This window comes from Podarcis pityusensis, assembly GCF_964106645.2.
Source record: "Podarcis pityusensis genome assembly, chromosome: 2".
Lineage (NCBI taxonomy): Eukaryota > Metazoa > Chordata > Lepidosauria > Squamata > Lacertidae > Podarcis > Podarcis pityusensis.
The window spans coordinates 43,006,824-43,021,973 of record NC_138029.1 but is presented as its reverse complement, the minus strand read 5'-3'; the positions used below and the strand labels follow the sequence as shown (position 1 = coordinate 43,021,973).

At 43.9% G+C, this 15,150-nt stretch overlaps 1 protein-coding gene across 4 annotated transcripts in view; it reads right to left on the bottom strand.

Annotated features, from left to right (window-relative positions):
• NOTCH3 (notch receptor 3) overlaps nt 1-15,150 on the bottom strand; it is a 58,933-nt gene that overhangs the window by 30,270 nt on the left and 13,513 nt on the right. For all 4 annotated transcript variants that reach the window (XM_080996515.1, XM_080996516.1, XM_080996517.1 and 1 more), the window contains exons 3-4: nt 866-1,008; nt 324-659 (exon numbers count right to left, since the gene is read on the bottom strand). In XM_080996515.1, coding sequence (XP_080852641.1) covers nt 324-659; nt 866-1,008 — 479 coding nt within the window. The remainder of the gene's footprint in view (nt 1-323; nt 660-865; nt 1,009-15,150) is intronic.

Sequence of the window (15,150 nt, the reverse complement as noted above, 5' to 3'; positions counted from 1 at the left end):
GAGCCTTCCACTACACTCTGGCTCCTGCAGTCAAAGCCACATGTGCTGGCTGCCAAGTTCCCCCGCTTCCTCCCACTGCCTAGATTGTTTCCTTCCTGCTCCACCAAAGCTCTCAACAGCTTCCCATGAGCTTCCTGACAGGAGAATAGTGAAGCATGCCACGGTGTAGCCAGAGAAAAGGGTCAAGCTTGAGTCCCAAGTGTAACTCTACGCCCAGCTGCCCTGAGGGATCGTCCCACCCTAAAATCTACCTGCTTAGTACTCCATCCCACTCCCTTACAGAAGGTACAAGCAAAGGTACACTTTGCAAATTGTTCACTCACCAGGTAAGCAAGCACACTCGTAGCTGAGTTCCCCTGTCTGACGGCAAGTGCCGCCGTTGAGACACTGAGAGGGGGCGCAAGGTGTGGAGATGCTCTCACACTGCTGCCCTGTGTAGCCAGCTTGACACTGGCAGTGGAAGGAGCCAGGTGTGTTGATACAGGTACCCCCATGCTGGCATAGGCCAGGCACCCGACATTCATCCACATCACTCCGGCAGTTGCGGCCCTGGTAACCTGATGGGCATGTACAGTTATAGCGGCCATTCCAGTTGGTGCAGCGGCCACCATTGACACACGGCTTGCTGGCGCAGGCATCAAACAGAGAGCAGTCTTGACCTAAATGGAAGATGATGTACCAAGTGACCTAGAAGGTTACTTCTTCCCCAGAAGGCCAATTTTCTCACCTACAATCTGGACCCATCCTCCCTGGAGAATGTGCATTCCCATCTCCCAGCAAAGCAATCTTTATCAGGAATATGAAACGCCTGTAGAGCTTCTACACAAAGACACACGCTGCATCTCACCACATTGCATATTCTTACCTCGAAAGCCCTTGGGACAGGTGCACTGGTAGTGCACAGTGCCATCACGCAGAGTGCTCTCACATGATCCCCCATTAGCGCAAGGTGACTGATGGCAAGGGTCTTGAAACTGGCAGTGCTCTCCAATCAGTCCAGGCTGGCATCTAGCAGAGACAGACAGACAGAGTTTACTAGATGACATCTGCCACTCATGCTATCCCTAATGTACACAAGTGCTATTCTGGTGCCCAATGGACTAGTGACGGACTAATTCAACAAGCAGTTAGACCCACCTTTTATCATACCCCTTTCTGCCCTTTCACCAAGGAATTGGGAGCCACAACAAAACAACACAGGAACCTGCAAAGTGGCTTAGCACGAGCATGTCTTTTTCCTCTATTGAGAAACAATTCACTGAAGACAACTTCCTGTTGCTCACACTAAACTACTCCATCAGTGTGTGTCATCTGCAGATTCTGCTAACTGCCCACACTTACCCTTTGCCAAGCTGAAAATAGATATCTTAAACATTGGCCTTCTGTCAGGTTCCAACCAACCATTTCCTCTTACCAGTAAATTCCGGGCAGATCTAAGAAAAGTCTTTTCCCCTCCCTATCTAAGATTTTGTCAGCAGGTCTCACTGCAAAACATCGAGGGAAATAAGGACGGGACAATGTTTATACAGATGGCATTCAAGTCGGTTCTGTACCCTCAAGCAGAGCTGTTATGTTGAGAGTAATTCATACAACCTCGGGGCACAGCTATGGGCCAGATGGTTGTGGTTCTTAACTTACCATTTGATGGTTTGGACACCCTCATTTGTAATATATAGTATTGTCCAAAAGCAGAACAGAAGGCTAGATCAAAGGTTGAAAGAGAAGTCCAAAACTTGTATGTAAATACCCAATCAAGCAACTCCAGCAGAATCTTAATAATCTCACATTTAATGGTATATTAAAGATGCCTGATTATCTAATGAAAAGGATAAATAATGTATTCTAACTCAGAAAACTGGAGTTTCATGTAGTTAGAAGAATGAGACTTTAAATTCGGCAAAGTCCCTGGTAGTTCCTGACCTTATCCAAATATTACTCCCACAAGATTCCTTAACACCCAGAATCATCTTTTGTACCAGACAAAAATATTTTAGTCCAACTCAGGAAGCCCAGGAAAACTATGTAGAATTAATGATCAACGAGGTCCAAGAATCCACACCTGTCCAACAATGCCTAGAAGCAAACTGGGTAGCGTCCAGAAAAGCTTTTATTTTGCTTAGGCACTGATCAAAGTTTACTTTCTGCAGCCACCTGCCCCCCTCCCTGGGTAACTGGACAATCTTGTTTCTGGTGAGAAATGTAGCTCTCGTTAAGGAGGATGAAATTGTGTTATCTAACTGAGGCTGATAGCTCAAGGCCAATATGGCAGCCTGCTTAATTAACAGCAACTGTGCCTCTGTGGGAACGCACATATTCAAGTACTGGAAGGCTCTGGCTAGATAAGCTCTGATTGGCTGGGAACTTCTGGTCTGGTTGCTATGTTATTTGCTAGATGTTTGGGTTATTCCTTTAGTCCATGTGTCACACCTTTTCCTGATGCCTGAGCACTTGTTTGTGATGTTTGTTCCTGTGGTGTGAGGTCAAGTAGGTTTATATTAGACTACGTTTGATAGTTTTGTTGTTTTATGCTGCCTTGTATTTTTCCCAGGTCTACAGTATTCTTTTATCTCTACTTTTTCCAGGTTCTCTCTTATATATTATTTATATGCATTGTACAGAAACTACCTCACTCAATTTTCTAGTGTTCTTTATTCTGGAATGCCTGGAAACCTAAGCCCAGCGATGTAGCCTTCTTGTTCAACTGTTACTGCACAATATTTCTGCTCAAGACTCAGATGGCAGAGAGTGAACTTTTAGCTGTTATCTATCTGACTCTTCAGGGATATGCAGTGAGGTGTGGTGATAGTCTTTAATTTTTGCAGGTCTGGTTAGACAGCTCTAGTGGAATTTTTGTATTAGCTTGGGCCTAACAAAATTCCTGGTTTCCTGAGTTTGCAAGCTGGGCAATCTTGACAGGTAGAAAAGCTTGGGGACATCCCTCTGGTGGCCTGAAGTTTATTTATTCTATTTTATGTATTAAATTTGTACACTGCTCTTCATCCAAAGATCACAGGGTGATTCACAACATAAAAATACAAAATAAAAACACAAAATACTTAATGAAACAAAACCTAATACCACCCCCCTCTTCCACAAACACAGTAATCAGCCAAAGGCCTGGTTATAATGAAAAGCTTTTGCCTGGCACCTAAAAATATGTAACGAAGGCAGCAGGCGAGCCTCCCTGGGGAGAGCATTCATCTCATGTTGCCACCCTCTGGACCTCTCATGAAGGAGGCACACTTAGAAGAGTTTCAAATCATGATCACAGGCAGTCTTTGAGATATGGCGGTCCTGAGCCTTTAAGGCTTTATAGGTCAAAACCAGCACTTTGAATTGGGCCCAAACCTAATTGGCAGCCAGTGCAATCGGGTCAGGATCAGTGTAATAAGCTGAATTCTGCACCAGCTGAAGTTACTGAACTGTCTTCGGAGGCAGCCCAATGTACAACACATTGGAGTAATCTAACCTATAGGTTACCAGAGCATAGACAAGAGAAATTAGGTTATCCCCGTCCACATAGGGGCGCAGTTTCCATTTGCTCCAGCCTAATCTCTGTCAACTCCCTATATCCTGATGGACAGATGGGGAGAACTTTGCATTGGCCCACACAAAATGAACAAGCTAAGGAAACATGGACAAGTGGCCACTGAGGACTGAGGGAAGGACAATACAAACTATAATGAATGACAAACATACATTGAGGTAGGGAACTCATCCCTCAACTTCCCTGGGCTTTCACATCGTATTCTCATTTGCAGGATCCAGCAGATTGCCACAAGCAGTTCTGTCCACCCATTCAAAAATGCTCTCTGCCAACTCCAAGAGGGACAAGATAGCAAGGGGTGGCATAGGTAAAGGTAAAGGGGTGGCATAAGCAGCACATAGCTCCCTTTCCTAATTCCTGGCCATCCTGGAGTCTTCGAAAGGGGGTTCCCAATCCAAGCTCCACAAGCTTTCCCTGTAAATGCAGCCTCCCTGAGCCCTCCGGCCTGCCACTGCCATGACAACACAGAAAGCTGTTTGCTTTTCTGCCCAGCCTGAACAGCAAGTCCTGGGCACTGGCTGAGACAACAGTCAGGGCCTTACAGCCCAAAGAGGAATTGGACAAGGAAAAGGAATGTCTGAGCAAACTACATGCCTCCCCCCACCGCCACTGGGCAAAAAAGAATAAGAAAACGGAAAACAGCCATACTGTGGGATATGTCAACTGACCAAAGCTGTTTCTCTGCAGAACAAATCTAGAGCATATGTAGTGGTGAATTTTGTGTGAGTGGTAGCCAACTAAAAGTTAACCCAGGGTGAAAGGCTGGCTGCTGAGTAGTTCCAGTTGCCATGGGAACTCAGGAACTCGGAGGGAAAATGGGATAATTGAAAACTGCAAGCTGCAGAAAGATCTGTCTGAAACCTGCAATGGGCTCAGTCTGAAAATTGGGAAGATCCAGCCTGAAAATGGAGGAGGGGAGCTCTGCTTCAGTGGAGGCAAATCACAGCCTCCTAAACAAGGAGATGAGAGGGGGAAGGCCCAGCAGGTCCAAAGAGGAAAGTGGACACTGTCCAGTCACTGGAGTCCCAGAAGATGGTATGAAAGGACTGGCATCTGAGAGGAAGGCTGCCCGCAACACTTAAGGCTGCAAAACAACTGTGTGTAAACTGTAAAGAAATTGGGAGGCACTGGGGTGGTATCGTCCGATTTGTAGATTTGTATGCATTTGTTGTGTAAAATCAGCTAGCAGCAGCAGTTTAGATTTAATAGCAGCCAAAACATGCAAGTTATGGTGTCTGTTGTTTAGCAATTAAATTACTTGCTCGCCGAAGTTTAACTTTCCATCATAAATCTAAAGCTTGTCTCTCTAAGCAAAATTGAATACCACTCTGATTGAAATCCATGCAGTGAGGAGAAGTGGCAGAAAGATATTTCCAGATTTGTTTGGCAGGGCAAGAAGCCTCGAATAAAATTTAAGATACTAACTGATGCCAAAGAAAGAGGTGGATTTGCCCTGCCAGACCTTAAACTTTATTATGAATCAGCTGCTTTTTGCTGGCTGAGAGAATGGCTGCTTCTTGAAAGCACTGACGTGTTTGATCTAGGTTTCAATAATGTATTCGGTTGGCATGCATACTTGTGGTACGATAAGGTAAAAGCACATAAAGCATTTAAAAATCATTTTGTTAGAAAAGCATTGTTTAATGTCTGGATAAGATATAAGAATTTGTTAGAAAAGAAAACCCCAAGATGGTTGTCACCAATGGAAGCGAAGGCACAGAAAAAACTCAATATGGAGGCCAAATGGCCGAAATATTGGGAAATTCTGGATCAAGATGGAGACAGAATAAAATTGCAGAGCTTTGAAAAATTGAAAAATAAAGTGAGAGATTGGCTCCATTATTACCAAATAATGGAGGCATACAATTTGGACAAAAAAGTTGGTTTCCAGGAGGAAAAATCAAAATTGGAAACAGAATTGTTAGATCCAAAAATTAAGAATTTGTCAAGAATGTATAACTTGCTGTTGAAATGGAACACTCAGGATGAAATGGTGAAATCAGCTATGATTAAATGGGCACAAGATGTTGGACATAGCATAATGATGGCTGACTGGGAACAGTTATGGACCACAGGTATGAAATTCACGGTATGTAATGCCCTAAGAGAAAATTTAATGAAAATGATTTATAGGTGGTACATGACACCAGTCAAGCTTGCAAAAATTTACCATTTGCCCAATAATAAATGTTGGAAATGTAATGAGACTGAAGGTACATTCTTTCACCTTTGGTCGACATGCCCAAGGATTAAGACATTCTGAGAGATGATTTATAACGAAATGAAAAAGGTATTCAAATATACCTTCCTGAAGAAACCAGAGGCCTGTCTCCTGGGCATGGTCGGCCAATTGGTGCCAAAGAAGGATAGAACTTTTTTTATGTATGCAACAACAGCAGCAAGAATACTCATCGCGAAGTATTGGAAGACACAAGATTTACCCACCCGGGAAGAATGGCAGATGAAGTTGATGGACTATATGGAATTGGCGGAAATGACTGGCAGAATCCGAGACCAGGGAGAAGAGTCGGTGGAAGAAGACTGGAAAAAGTTTAAAGACTATTTACAGAAATACTGTAAAATTAATGAATGTTAGAAAAATGTTGGAATTAAGTTATATGGCTTTAGTAGAAATGTTATAAGGAATTAAGTATAAATAGATTAATAGAGAATTATAAGGAAAAATAAGGTTAGAATGTGTTAAGATAATTATAGGATAGAAAACAGAGGAAGATGGAAAGGAATTGCTGAAACAATTAACAGAAGTGGAATACAAAAAGGGAGGTGTGAGGAGGTCGTGGAAATAAGTGAATGAAAGATAAGATATTGAAATTGTTTGAAGTGTTTAACTGTTTTTGTTTTGTTTTGTTAGTTTAATGTGTTAGTGTTATGCAGTGTTTTTGTATTGTATTGTATTGTTTTTGTAGTGTTTAAATTGTTGGAAAAGTAATAAATATTATTTTAAAAAAAAATATCCATGCAGTGAGGGTTCAAAAGCCATCCAAGGAAGCGTTGTAAACAAAATACTACATGTGTCTTTTCAGCAAACCATCCCCACTGTGGGCCTGTTTTCCAAGCAAGTTCAGCTGCTCCACTCAGCATCACTAAGCTTTAACAGTATTTACTTACCCAGTCGGATACCGATGTCATGAGATGACCAAGTCCCAAGTAAGGTTCCCACCCTCCCTTCAATATTCAACTGAGCTCAGAAAATCAACCATAGTCGATCCTGGCCCCCCAAAGCAGGCCATCCTAAGTGCCCTATTAGCCTCCAGCCCAAATGTACTGAAGTGTGACCTTATCTTTCAAACAACCTACAGGCTGACTGAACATAGATGCACACATATGCTGATGGGTTAGGAGGCGACAGAACCAATTTATTGGATTGTTCACTGGGTTTTAGCAGGCCTGTATACTTCCCTCTTCCAGCTTCTAAGAATGTAGTCTTCAAAAGAAGGTACGGTGTTTCTAGATTGTAGGTTATGATGTTTACTACTGTGGAAGATGTAAGACCAAAGATAGTTGGCATAGATCTTTGCAGCCTTTGGAGAGAGGAAAAATTGCCCTTGGGAAGACTGAGTGTTCTGAGAATAATCCCCCAACTCAGTGGTTTTCAACAAGTGTTCCATGGCACCCTGGGGTGCCTTGAACAATAGTCAGGGGTGCTGCAGGCAACACTGGCCTCTGTCCCTCTTTCCTTCCCTCCCTCCTGATGCCCTCTTGCATCTCTGCCTCCCAAAGGCTTGCACAGCTGTTTGTTGCAGCAGTCCTTGCTACAAGCTCCTCAGGCGAATGGTGCCTCTGTAGCCAGCCAGGGGTTGCTTCCCAGGCCCCTGTGGGGCAGTTTGATGAGGCATCTCTCTTGGGGGGGGGCAACTCAGAGACCAGGGGCGGCAGCTGCAGCTGCCCAGGGGAGAGGAGAGGAGGCTGAGGGAACACTCCACAAAGGAGGGTGTTCGAAAAAGGGTGAGAGGCTGCCAGATCTTCAGGCAAGGGGTGACATAACTGGGCTCCTGAGCCCCACAGGGGTGCTGCAGAAAGAATGTAGTTGGTCAAGGGAGCCATGGACTTAAAAAGGGAGGAAACCTCTGCCCCAACTGATCACTGTATATAAAGCCAGGGAAGCACATCCACAAGCCAGATTGGAAGGGAGGAAGATATGACTTCCTCTTGAAATGTGGTTTGGTTCATTTGTTCAAGCCATCCATAGCTATTTGCTTTGCAAAGTTGTTTTGTAAGGCAGGAATGCCAACTGGCCACTGAAGGGAGGGGTATAAATTTTAGAAATAAATAAATATTTGCTCTATAGGCACATTACTGCAAGACATCTGCTCCCTAGGTGTGCTGAAAGACGAATGGCCTTACCTTGTGGCAAAAGCTGTGGCCATAATTCTGTTGCCACGAAAGAGGAAAGCCACACTCATAGTAAAAGAGATGAGTGACCCAAAGTAGAGGCAGACAAACCAGGTGTGAGTCAGTTATATAAATCTCAGAATGAGCAAACATGAATCTATTTGGCCAAGTGTGTATTTGGGCCAAAGTAGGCAATACATTATGAGTGCGCTTTGTGTTTACTTAACTTTAAAAATAAAACAGTGGCGGGAGATTTAACCCTTTACCCTTTGGACTTCAGTCCCAGTGAAAATTGCTTCTTGAAGTTGCTATTTCCCTTAGGAAGGAAGGTGCCACTGGCACCAATTACAGCTTGTGGTCCAGGATAAATAGCAGGTTTAATAGGAAGGCAATTTTCACTGAGACCACAGCAAAAGTGGTCAAGAACACACACAATATTCCCACCAATTCCCACGTTGTTTTTTCAAAAGGCACACATGCATTTAATTTATTGTTTAGTTTCGCCCTTTGTGACAATGGGCTACAGTTGCTGATGCACAGAGTCCACACTTGCCAAGTACCCCCCCCCCAAATGGGACATTCTGTTTCTCAGTGCGAGGTTTCAGCGGCCATTTTGGGTGACTTGCTCTCGCACTGTGCTCTCGCCCCGAAAAAGCGCTTTCTTCAGGGCGAGGTGCAGGTCACATGACTCGCCCAGGAACATGTCCCGGAAGACACGTGTCCTGGATTTGAATGTGAAAAAGTTGGGCAGTTTGAGAGTCTTTGCAGCCTCCTAAGGCACAGAGGGAAACAAACAGGTCTACAGCAAAACTATGCTCTGCGCCAACAAGCAGGGCCTTGTTTATTTACTGAGCACTCCCTCTTGCCCCAGGCCAGTACAAGGGCAATCTCACTTACCAGTTGAGGGTGGCTAGGTGCCCCAAAGAAGAAAGCCTCTTCTTTCAGCACAGGGAACCAAGCCTTGGCACCATGTCCCTACCTGCTCACATCCGGGGAGTAGAGCTGGTTTTTTATAGCTCTCCCTGGGGCTGTGATTCACCAACTGTGTCTGCACATGTCGCTCAACACTCTCTGACTCAGCCCTTACCCCAGGGCTGCGCAGGCGGCAGTAGCAGGCCTGCAGCCCTGTGCCAAAATTGAAAGACCGAGGGCTGCTTGGGGGCACTGCAGGCAGAACCCTTCACACATCCATCCAACCAAAAAATTAATATAAACCCCACCACTGTTCCCACCCCACTCACTGGAAGAAAACCAACAACTTGCACAAGGTCAGCAACAGTTTCTAGTTCCTTTGCAATTACTGCCACAGAAAGCTTAAAAGCACGGACTAGAGAAAATGCTTGTGCTGTATCTTGCAAGTAGAGGGAAACCAGGAGCTGACAATCAGCTCTGACCCTCACAAAGCAGTCAACAAGAACCAAGCATACATATACACACACAGGGAGAGTGCCAAATCATAATCCCTACTGGCAAGGGTTACAATGGCAATTTGCCCCCACAAAACTAAAATGGATTACAAAGAGGAATAAAGAAGACCAGTAGCAAGTAGTGCCAACTCCTTACTGGAGGGGGTTGGAACTGTCCGAGCCCCAATGGAGAAACAGATCAAATAGCTGCAGGGCGCTGGGTGGGCACTGCTGTGTCCCTTTCTCCTGCTCCCCATTCTAAGGCCAGCTTGTAGAAACTCATAGCACTGGAATCAAGAACAGTGCTCCAACAGTGGGATTGATTACTACTGCTGTTCTGGCACTATAGCCATTATCCCATCAACTGTGAGGCAGTGCTGGGGCTCCATCAGTATGGATGTGGAGTTGGGGAGTCACAAATTCAAAATTCCTGTTTTGGGGAACTAAAAAACCCATTACCACTCATTAGTACCATGGTACTTTCAAAAACGTCCTACTCAAGTAATTGGGAGCAAGCAAATAAACTAGGGGCAACTCCATTTTGTTTATCTGTAAGCTGCCCTGAGAATACTGCTGTTGAAGGTTAGCCTATAAATCATTAAAATAATGTGATCTTCTTTTGTAGAACATAGCAAAGGAAGCAACTTGTGCACCCTCTTTTTAGTGTCCATTCATGTTTGGGAAGATGCATATCTCCCTTGTGTGCATTAAGACATGTGAGGTCCACATGCATGTAGAGTTCACACTTCTCACCATGGTGGAGAGGAGCCATTTTCCTCCCTACATGTTACACAGGAGGCAAAAGCAAGAATATGCGCAAGGGACTCATTCATCCTCTGTCAGTGCTTCTAAATAACTGGCTCAATTTGCACGCAGTGCTAAGCCAAACCATGGGTTAGAGTGAATATGCAAAGACTGTGGCCACAGCGCTACTCCCCTAGTCCTGCTGCTCCTACACTACCCAGAAGTAAGCCATGGTTTAGCTCAGCATTACATCCGAAACTGAGCTTGTGGTCTGCCTCCCTAGGTAATCCCCATGTGGTAAAACAAGAATACTGGGTTCAGCTTGTGCTTTTTATGGAGAGAAAACCAGGTTTTGACCCAATGGTTTGACTCCAGGTAACACAGCAGGTCCAAGGAAGAGTACTGTAGTTGCAATCTTTGCTCTGGGGACCTGTCCTTTTGCTTGCTCCTGCCAAGCCATGGTTCGGATTAGCATTACAGTACTTGCAAATGAGATAATTAATGGGAGTTGCTTTGTACTGCCAGCTGTCATAACCCTTCTTTGGGCTCCAACATCATATACCAAGGGGCAACTTGCCTATATGCTTCCATTTGCTCTGGAATCTGTCACCTTATGGCAAGCTATACAGTGGTACCTCAGGTTAAGTACTTAATTCGTTCCGGAGGTCTGTTCTTAACCTGAAGCACCACTTTAGCTAATGGGGCGTCCTGCTGCTGCCATGCCGCCGGAGCACGATTTCTGTACTCATCCTGAAGCAAAGTTCTTAACCCGAGGTACTATTTCTGGGTTAGCAGAGTCTGTAACCTGAAGCGTATGTAACTCGAGGTACCACTGTACACTGCACTGTATGGTATAGTATAGAGAATTTATAGTATACACTACAGGATTAAAGAGCAAAGAACTGCCCAAAGGATGCAAGATTTCTGACATAAAAGAGCTCTGCCATATGTGTAACTGGTCTGGGATTCTAATGTCACACTAAAGGCTGCACTAGAGACCGCAGTGTCAGACACGTGTTTATTTTGATGTGTCTTCTTATTCATGTATAAAGCAAGGGGTGAGGAGATCTTATTTTAACATTAAAAGGGGGCAACATAAGTTCATTCTGGTGGCCCACAGAAAGGCAATGCACTAGGAGAATTGGCCTCCACAGTCACTTACAGACTCATTGTTAAAACCGTGTTTATGGAAGACAATCTTAAAGGAGGAGGAGGAAGAATAAGAAGACTAGGCCCTGCACTTGGTTTACTTTTTCCCAACAGCAGAACTAGTGGTCGCTTTGTCCAGGACCAGATTATCAAACAGACCAACAAGGCCCTGGTCTAGATCCTCTGATTTTTGTAATACTATGCTGGTGCTGTCTGCTAATTCCCTCCCCACCTCCCAAAAAATGAAAAAGTTAAAGGGGACCCCCATCAATGTTCAAATTCTCTGCAAAAAAAAGTTTGAGAACCTCTGAGTTATGAAACAGATGTGAGGGAAAAGGGACACATGAACAAGCAGTAAAGGCAAACAGAAGCTGTACCCAGTACAGAACCTCCTCCAGTGGCCCTTACATTTTAGTGTTAATTTCTCTTAAAAATGAAAACCAGGAATCTGTGGTGACTATTAACCTCAGCATTAAAAACAGTGATACGGATTTCATTTCAGTGCCCCAGCTGCCCGATTTCTCTCACCAGGACCCCTTCTGATCCCCTTTCCATTCTAGACCACCCCTGCCGCCTTGGCTTCCCCATTCCCAGCTCCAGAAACATTCTGTTTCCTTCCACTGCTCTTCTTAGTAGCTGCACCTGCCATCTCCTAAGAAAGCCTGTTTTCACATTCATGTGAAGTGTCTCTGGCAGCCCTAATCCAAGCCCCACCTTCTTCAAGATTTGAGGAGGGGGGTGGATTAAAGAGAGAGGCAAAACTAACCTGAGAACCACCCATTGTCCACCTCCTCCAATTTGGCATTGCCAGGCCCGAAGGAACCAAATGGTGACCGCCCCTTTAAGAGGCCTCTCTGCAGGTGTTTAGTGGGGGAGGGGGAGAGGAGGAGGGAAGGAGGAGGAGGAGGAGGAGTGTTTTCCCTTCAGCACTGGGCACTCCCAGGCCTCCCCACCCAACCTGTCCGACAGGTTTCAGACCATGATGCCAAGAGCAACCTTCCTTTTTCTTCCTCTCTCCTGAGCCCCCAGAGGAACATATCCAGCTTTCCTTAGACTTCCCCACAATTCCAAACCCCCCCACCCCCCAGGCTTGGTTAAGTGCCCAATCTCCTTGGTGGGACAGCTGCGTTCTGAACAGGACTTACAGGTGACTGGTAGTATTTTCTTGTCCTATCATCCCATCCAGGGATCCAGGCCGGGCTTCGAGCCTCCCAGTGATTCACCTGTTCTGGGCGTGCCAGCTGCAGGCAGATCCACCTGTCCTGGATTCCAACACAGGCAACACCATACTAAGCTAGGAGCTCACAGAATTTGCTCAAACACCTGCCACTACGAGAAGCAACTAAAGGAAGGAGGGCGAGTAAGCATCCCTGGCCCGGCTAAATCCAGGTCTGTACATCTGGACCATCCATTGCCAGGAAACCACCAGGACCACGTGGCTTGGCTAACACAACAAAGAACTACACTGAAATCCCAATGATTATGTATCCACACATCCTTGGTCTCCCCCTTTCAAGTTTTAACACCACAGTATGGAACCCCTAATACAGAAAAGCAACTGCATTACACGGCAATATAAAATCAGCCCTGGACACTACCGGCAGCATCAGCGATGCCCTTAGGAGCTAGGGTACTCTCCCACCCTTCAGCAGGCGCCTGTTAAAACACAAGCTCAAGATCAAAAGAAGAGGAGGACAGTCTAGCAGCAGCTTTCAAACCTATAAAAACAACAGGCATCTGTACTGACAGATCCCCATTACAACGTTCCAGCAAGAGACATTCTTTGTCTGATAAATGATCTTTTTTAAAAAATAAACCAAGCTTTATCATAATTTTTACATACTATGGAGATTAGAAATACATATTTAGTCTAATAAATTTAATTCATGAAACAGAAACATAGAGACGTTAGGACACTTCAAAAATTCTAAATTCCATTAAGGCAATTAATTCTCAGAACATAAAACAAACACAAAGAATTGTCACATATATTAAAAATTTAAACACTATAAACACTTATAAAACACCATTAAGATGTACAGTGGAACCTCGGGTTGCGAACATGATCCGTGCGGGAGGCATGTTCGCAACCAGCACCATTTGCAACCCACAGTGCCGCATCTGCGCGTGCACGGGTTGCGATTTGGTCTTCTGCACATGCACAAAGCGTGATTTAGCGCTTCTGCTCTTGCGTAAGCGCCGTAACCCGGAAGTAACCCATTCCGGTATTTCCGGGTTCAGCGCAGTGCACAACCCGAAATCGCGTAACCTGAAGCGTCTGTAACCCGAGGTACCACTGTATTTATAATGTAGAAATCTTTTAATCTGATAAAATATTTCTCCGAGCATATATTATTAAGGCTTACTTCCAAATAGGCATGTATAGGATTATGTTGTAAGATCATATCAAAACATCAAAAATAAAACCCTAACACCTGCAAAACATTTTAGCAATTCACAAAAGTTTTAGTTTATTAGATTACGTATTAAAACATAAAGACATTACAACTATAAATTTTTAAATAAAAAAATGCTTGAGAGTCGCATATCTGAAGTATTGTCTTAAATTCCAATAGAAAGGATTACCGCATACCATACTTTGTTTAGCATTCCAAAACTTCTTAAAGAGTTCCCATTCCTATTCAAATTTGTTCACTTTATACCTTTCTTCCTTTATAAGAGCCCATGTGATTATATTCAAAATTGCTAAGGCCCATAATGTAATCTATCCTCCCTTTATCTGGGATATTGTCCTCCTTTTCCATGATAAATTAACGTATTTTAGGGTCAAAAGAAATGAGACAATGGAAGATTTGTGATCAAGGCTTCATAAATTATGATTTCAACCTAAAAACATTTCTGTGAGGTGTTCCAAATTTGATCAAAGGGGTCTTCCTTTAACACCTTGAGCCATCCCACCATCATATGTATGTTTTCTGCTGTGGGATTAATAGCAACTACATGAACAGGAATTGAGATTCAAAAATGGAGGGGAAGTGTTAAATCAAAGACCAGGGCAGGGAACCTGTGGTCCTGCAGAAGTTGTTTGACGTGCCCAAGGATTAAGGCTTTCTGGGAGATGATTTATAATGAAATAAAAAAGGTATTTAAATATACCTTTCTGAAGAAACCAGAGGCCTTTCTTCTGGGCATCGTCGGCCAATTGGTGCCAAAGAAGGACAGAACTTTTTTTATGTATGCAACAACAGCAGCAAGAATACTCATTGCAAAGTATTGGAAGACACAAGATCTACCCACTCTGGAAGAATGGCAGATGAAGGTGATTGACTACATGGAATTGGCAGAAATGACTGGCAGAATCCGAGACCAGGGAGAAGAGTCGGTGAAAGAAGATTGGAAGAAATTTAAAGACTACTTACAGAAATATTGTAAAATTAAGGAATCTTAGAAGGATGTTGGATAGAAACTAAGTGGTTTCCAGCTGTAATGCTTTAAGAGATACGAAAAAAGGTTTACAAATGGGTAAAAGCTTAATGGTAAGGATTTGCTGAACTAACAAACTGAACTGGAATACAAAAAAGGGAGGTACGAGGAGGTCCGGGGAAATAAGTGTAAGGAAGATATGCTATGGAAAATTAACGTGTTTTTAACTGTTTTTATTTTGTATGTTTCTCTTTATTTTTCATTTTTTTGTTATATCTTAAAAACTTTATTCTTTTTTTCTGTATTTTGTATTTTCTTGTATTTTATTTTTTGTTTTTGTATTCTTTGAAACTTTAATAAATATCATTAAAAAAAAAACAACAGAAGTTGTTTGACCACAACTCCCATCATCCCTGGCCACCAGCCACACTGCTGGGGACTGATGGGACCTGGAGTCCAATAACAACATTTGGCGGGTCAGAGGTTTCCTAACACTGCCCTAAATACACACACCCATTGCAGCTGCTCAATTCAGATCCAGATCTTCGTCATATCATCTGTTTGGGC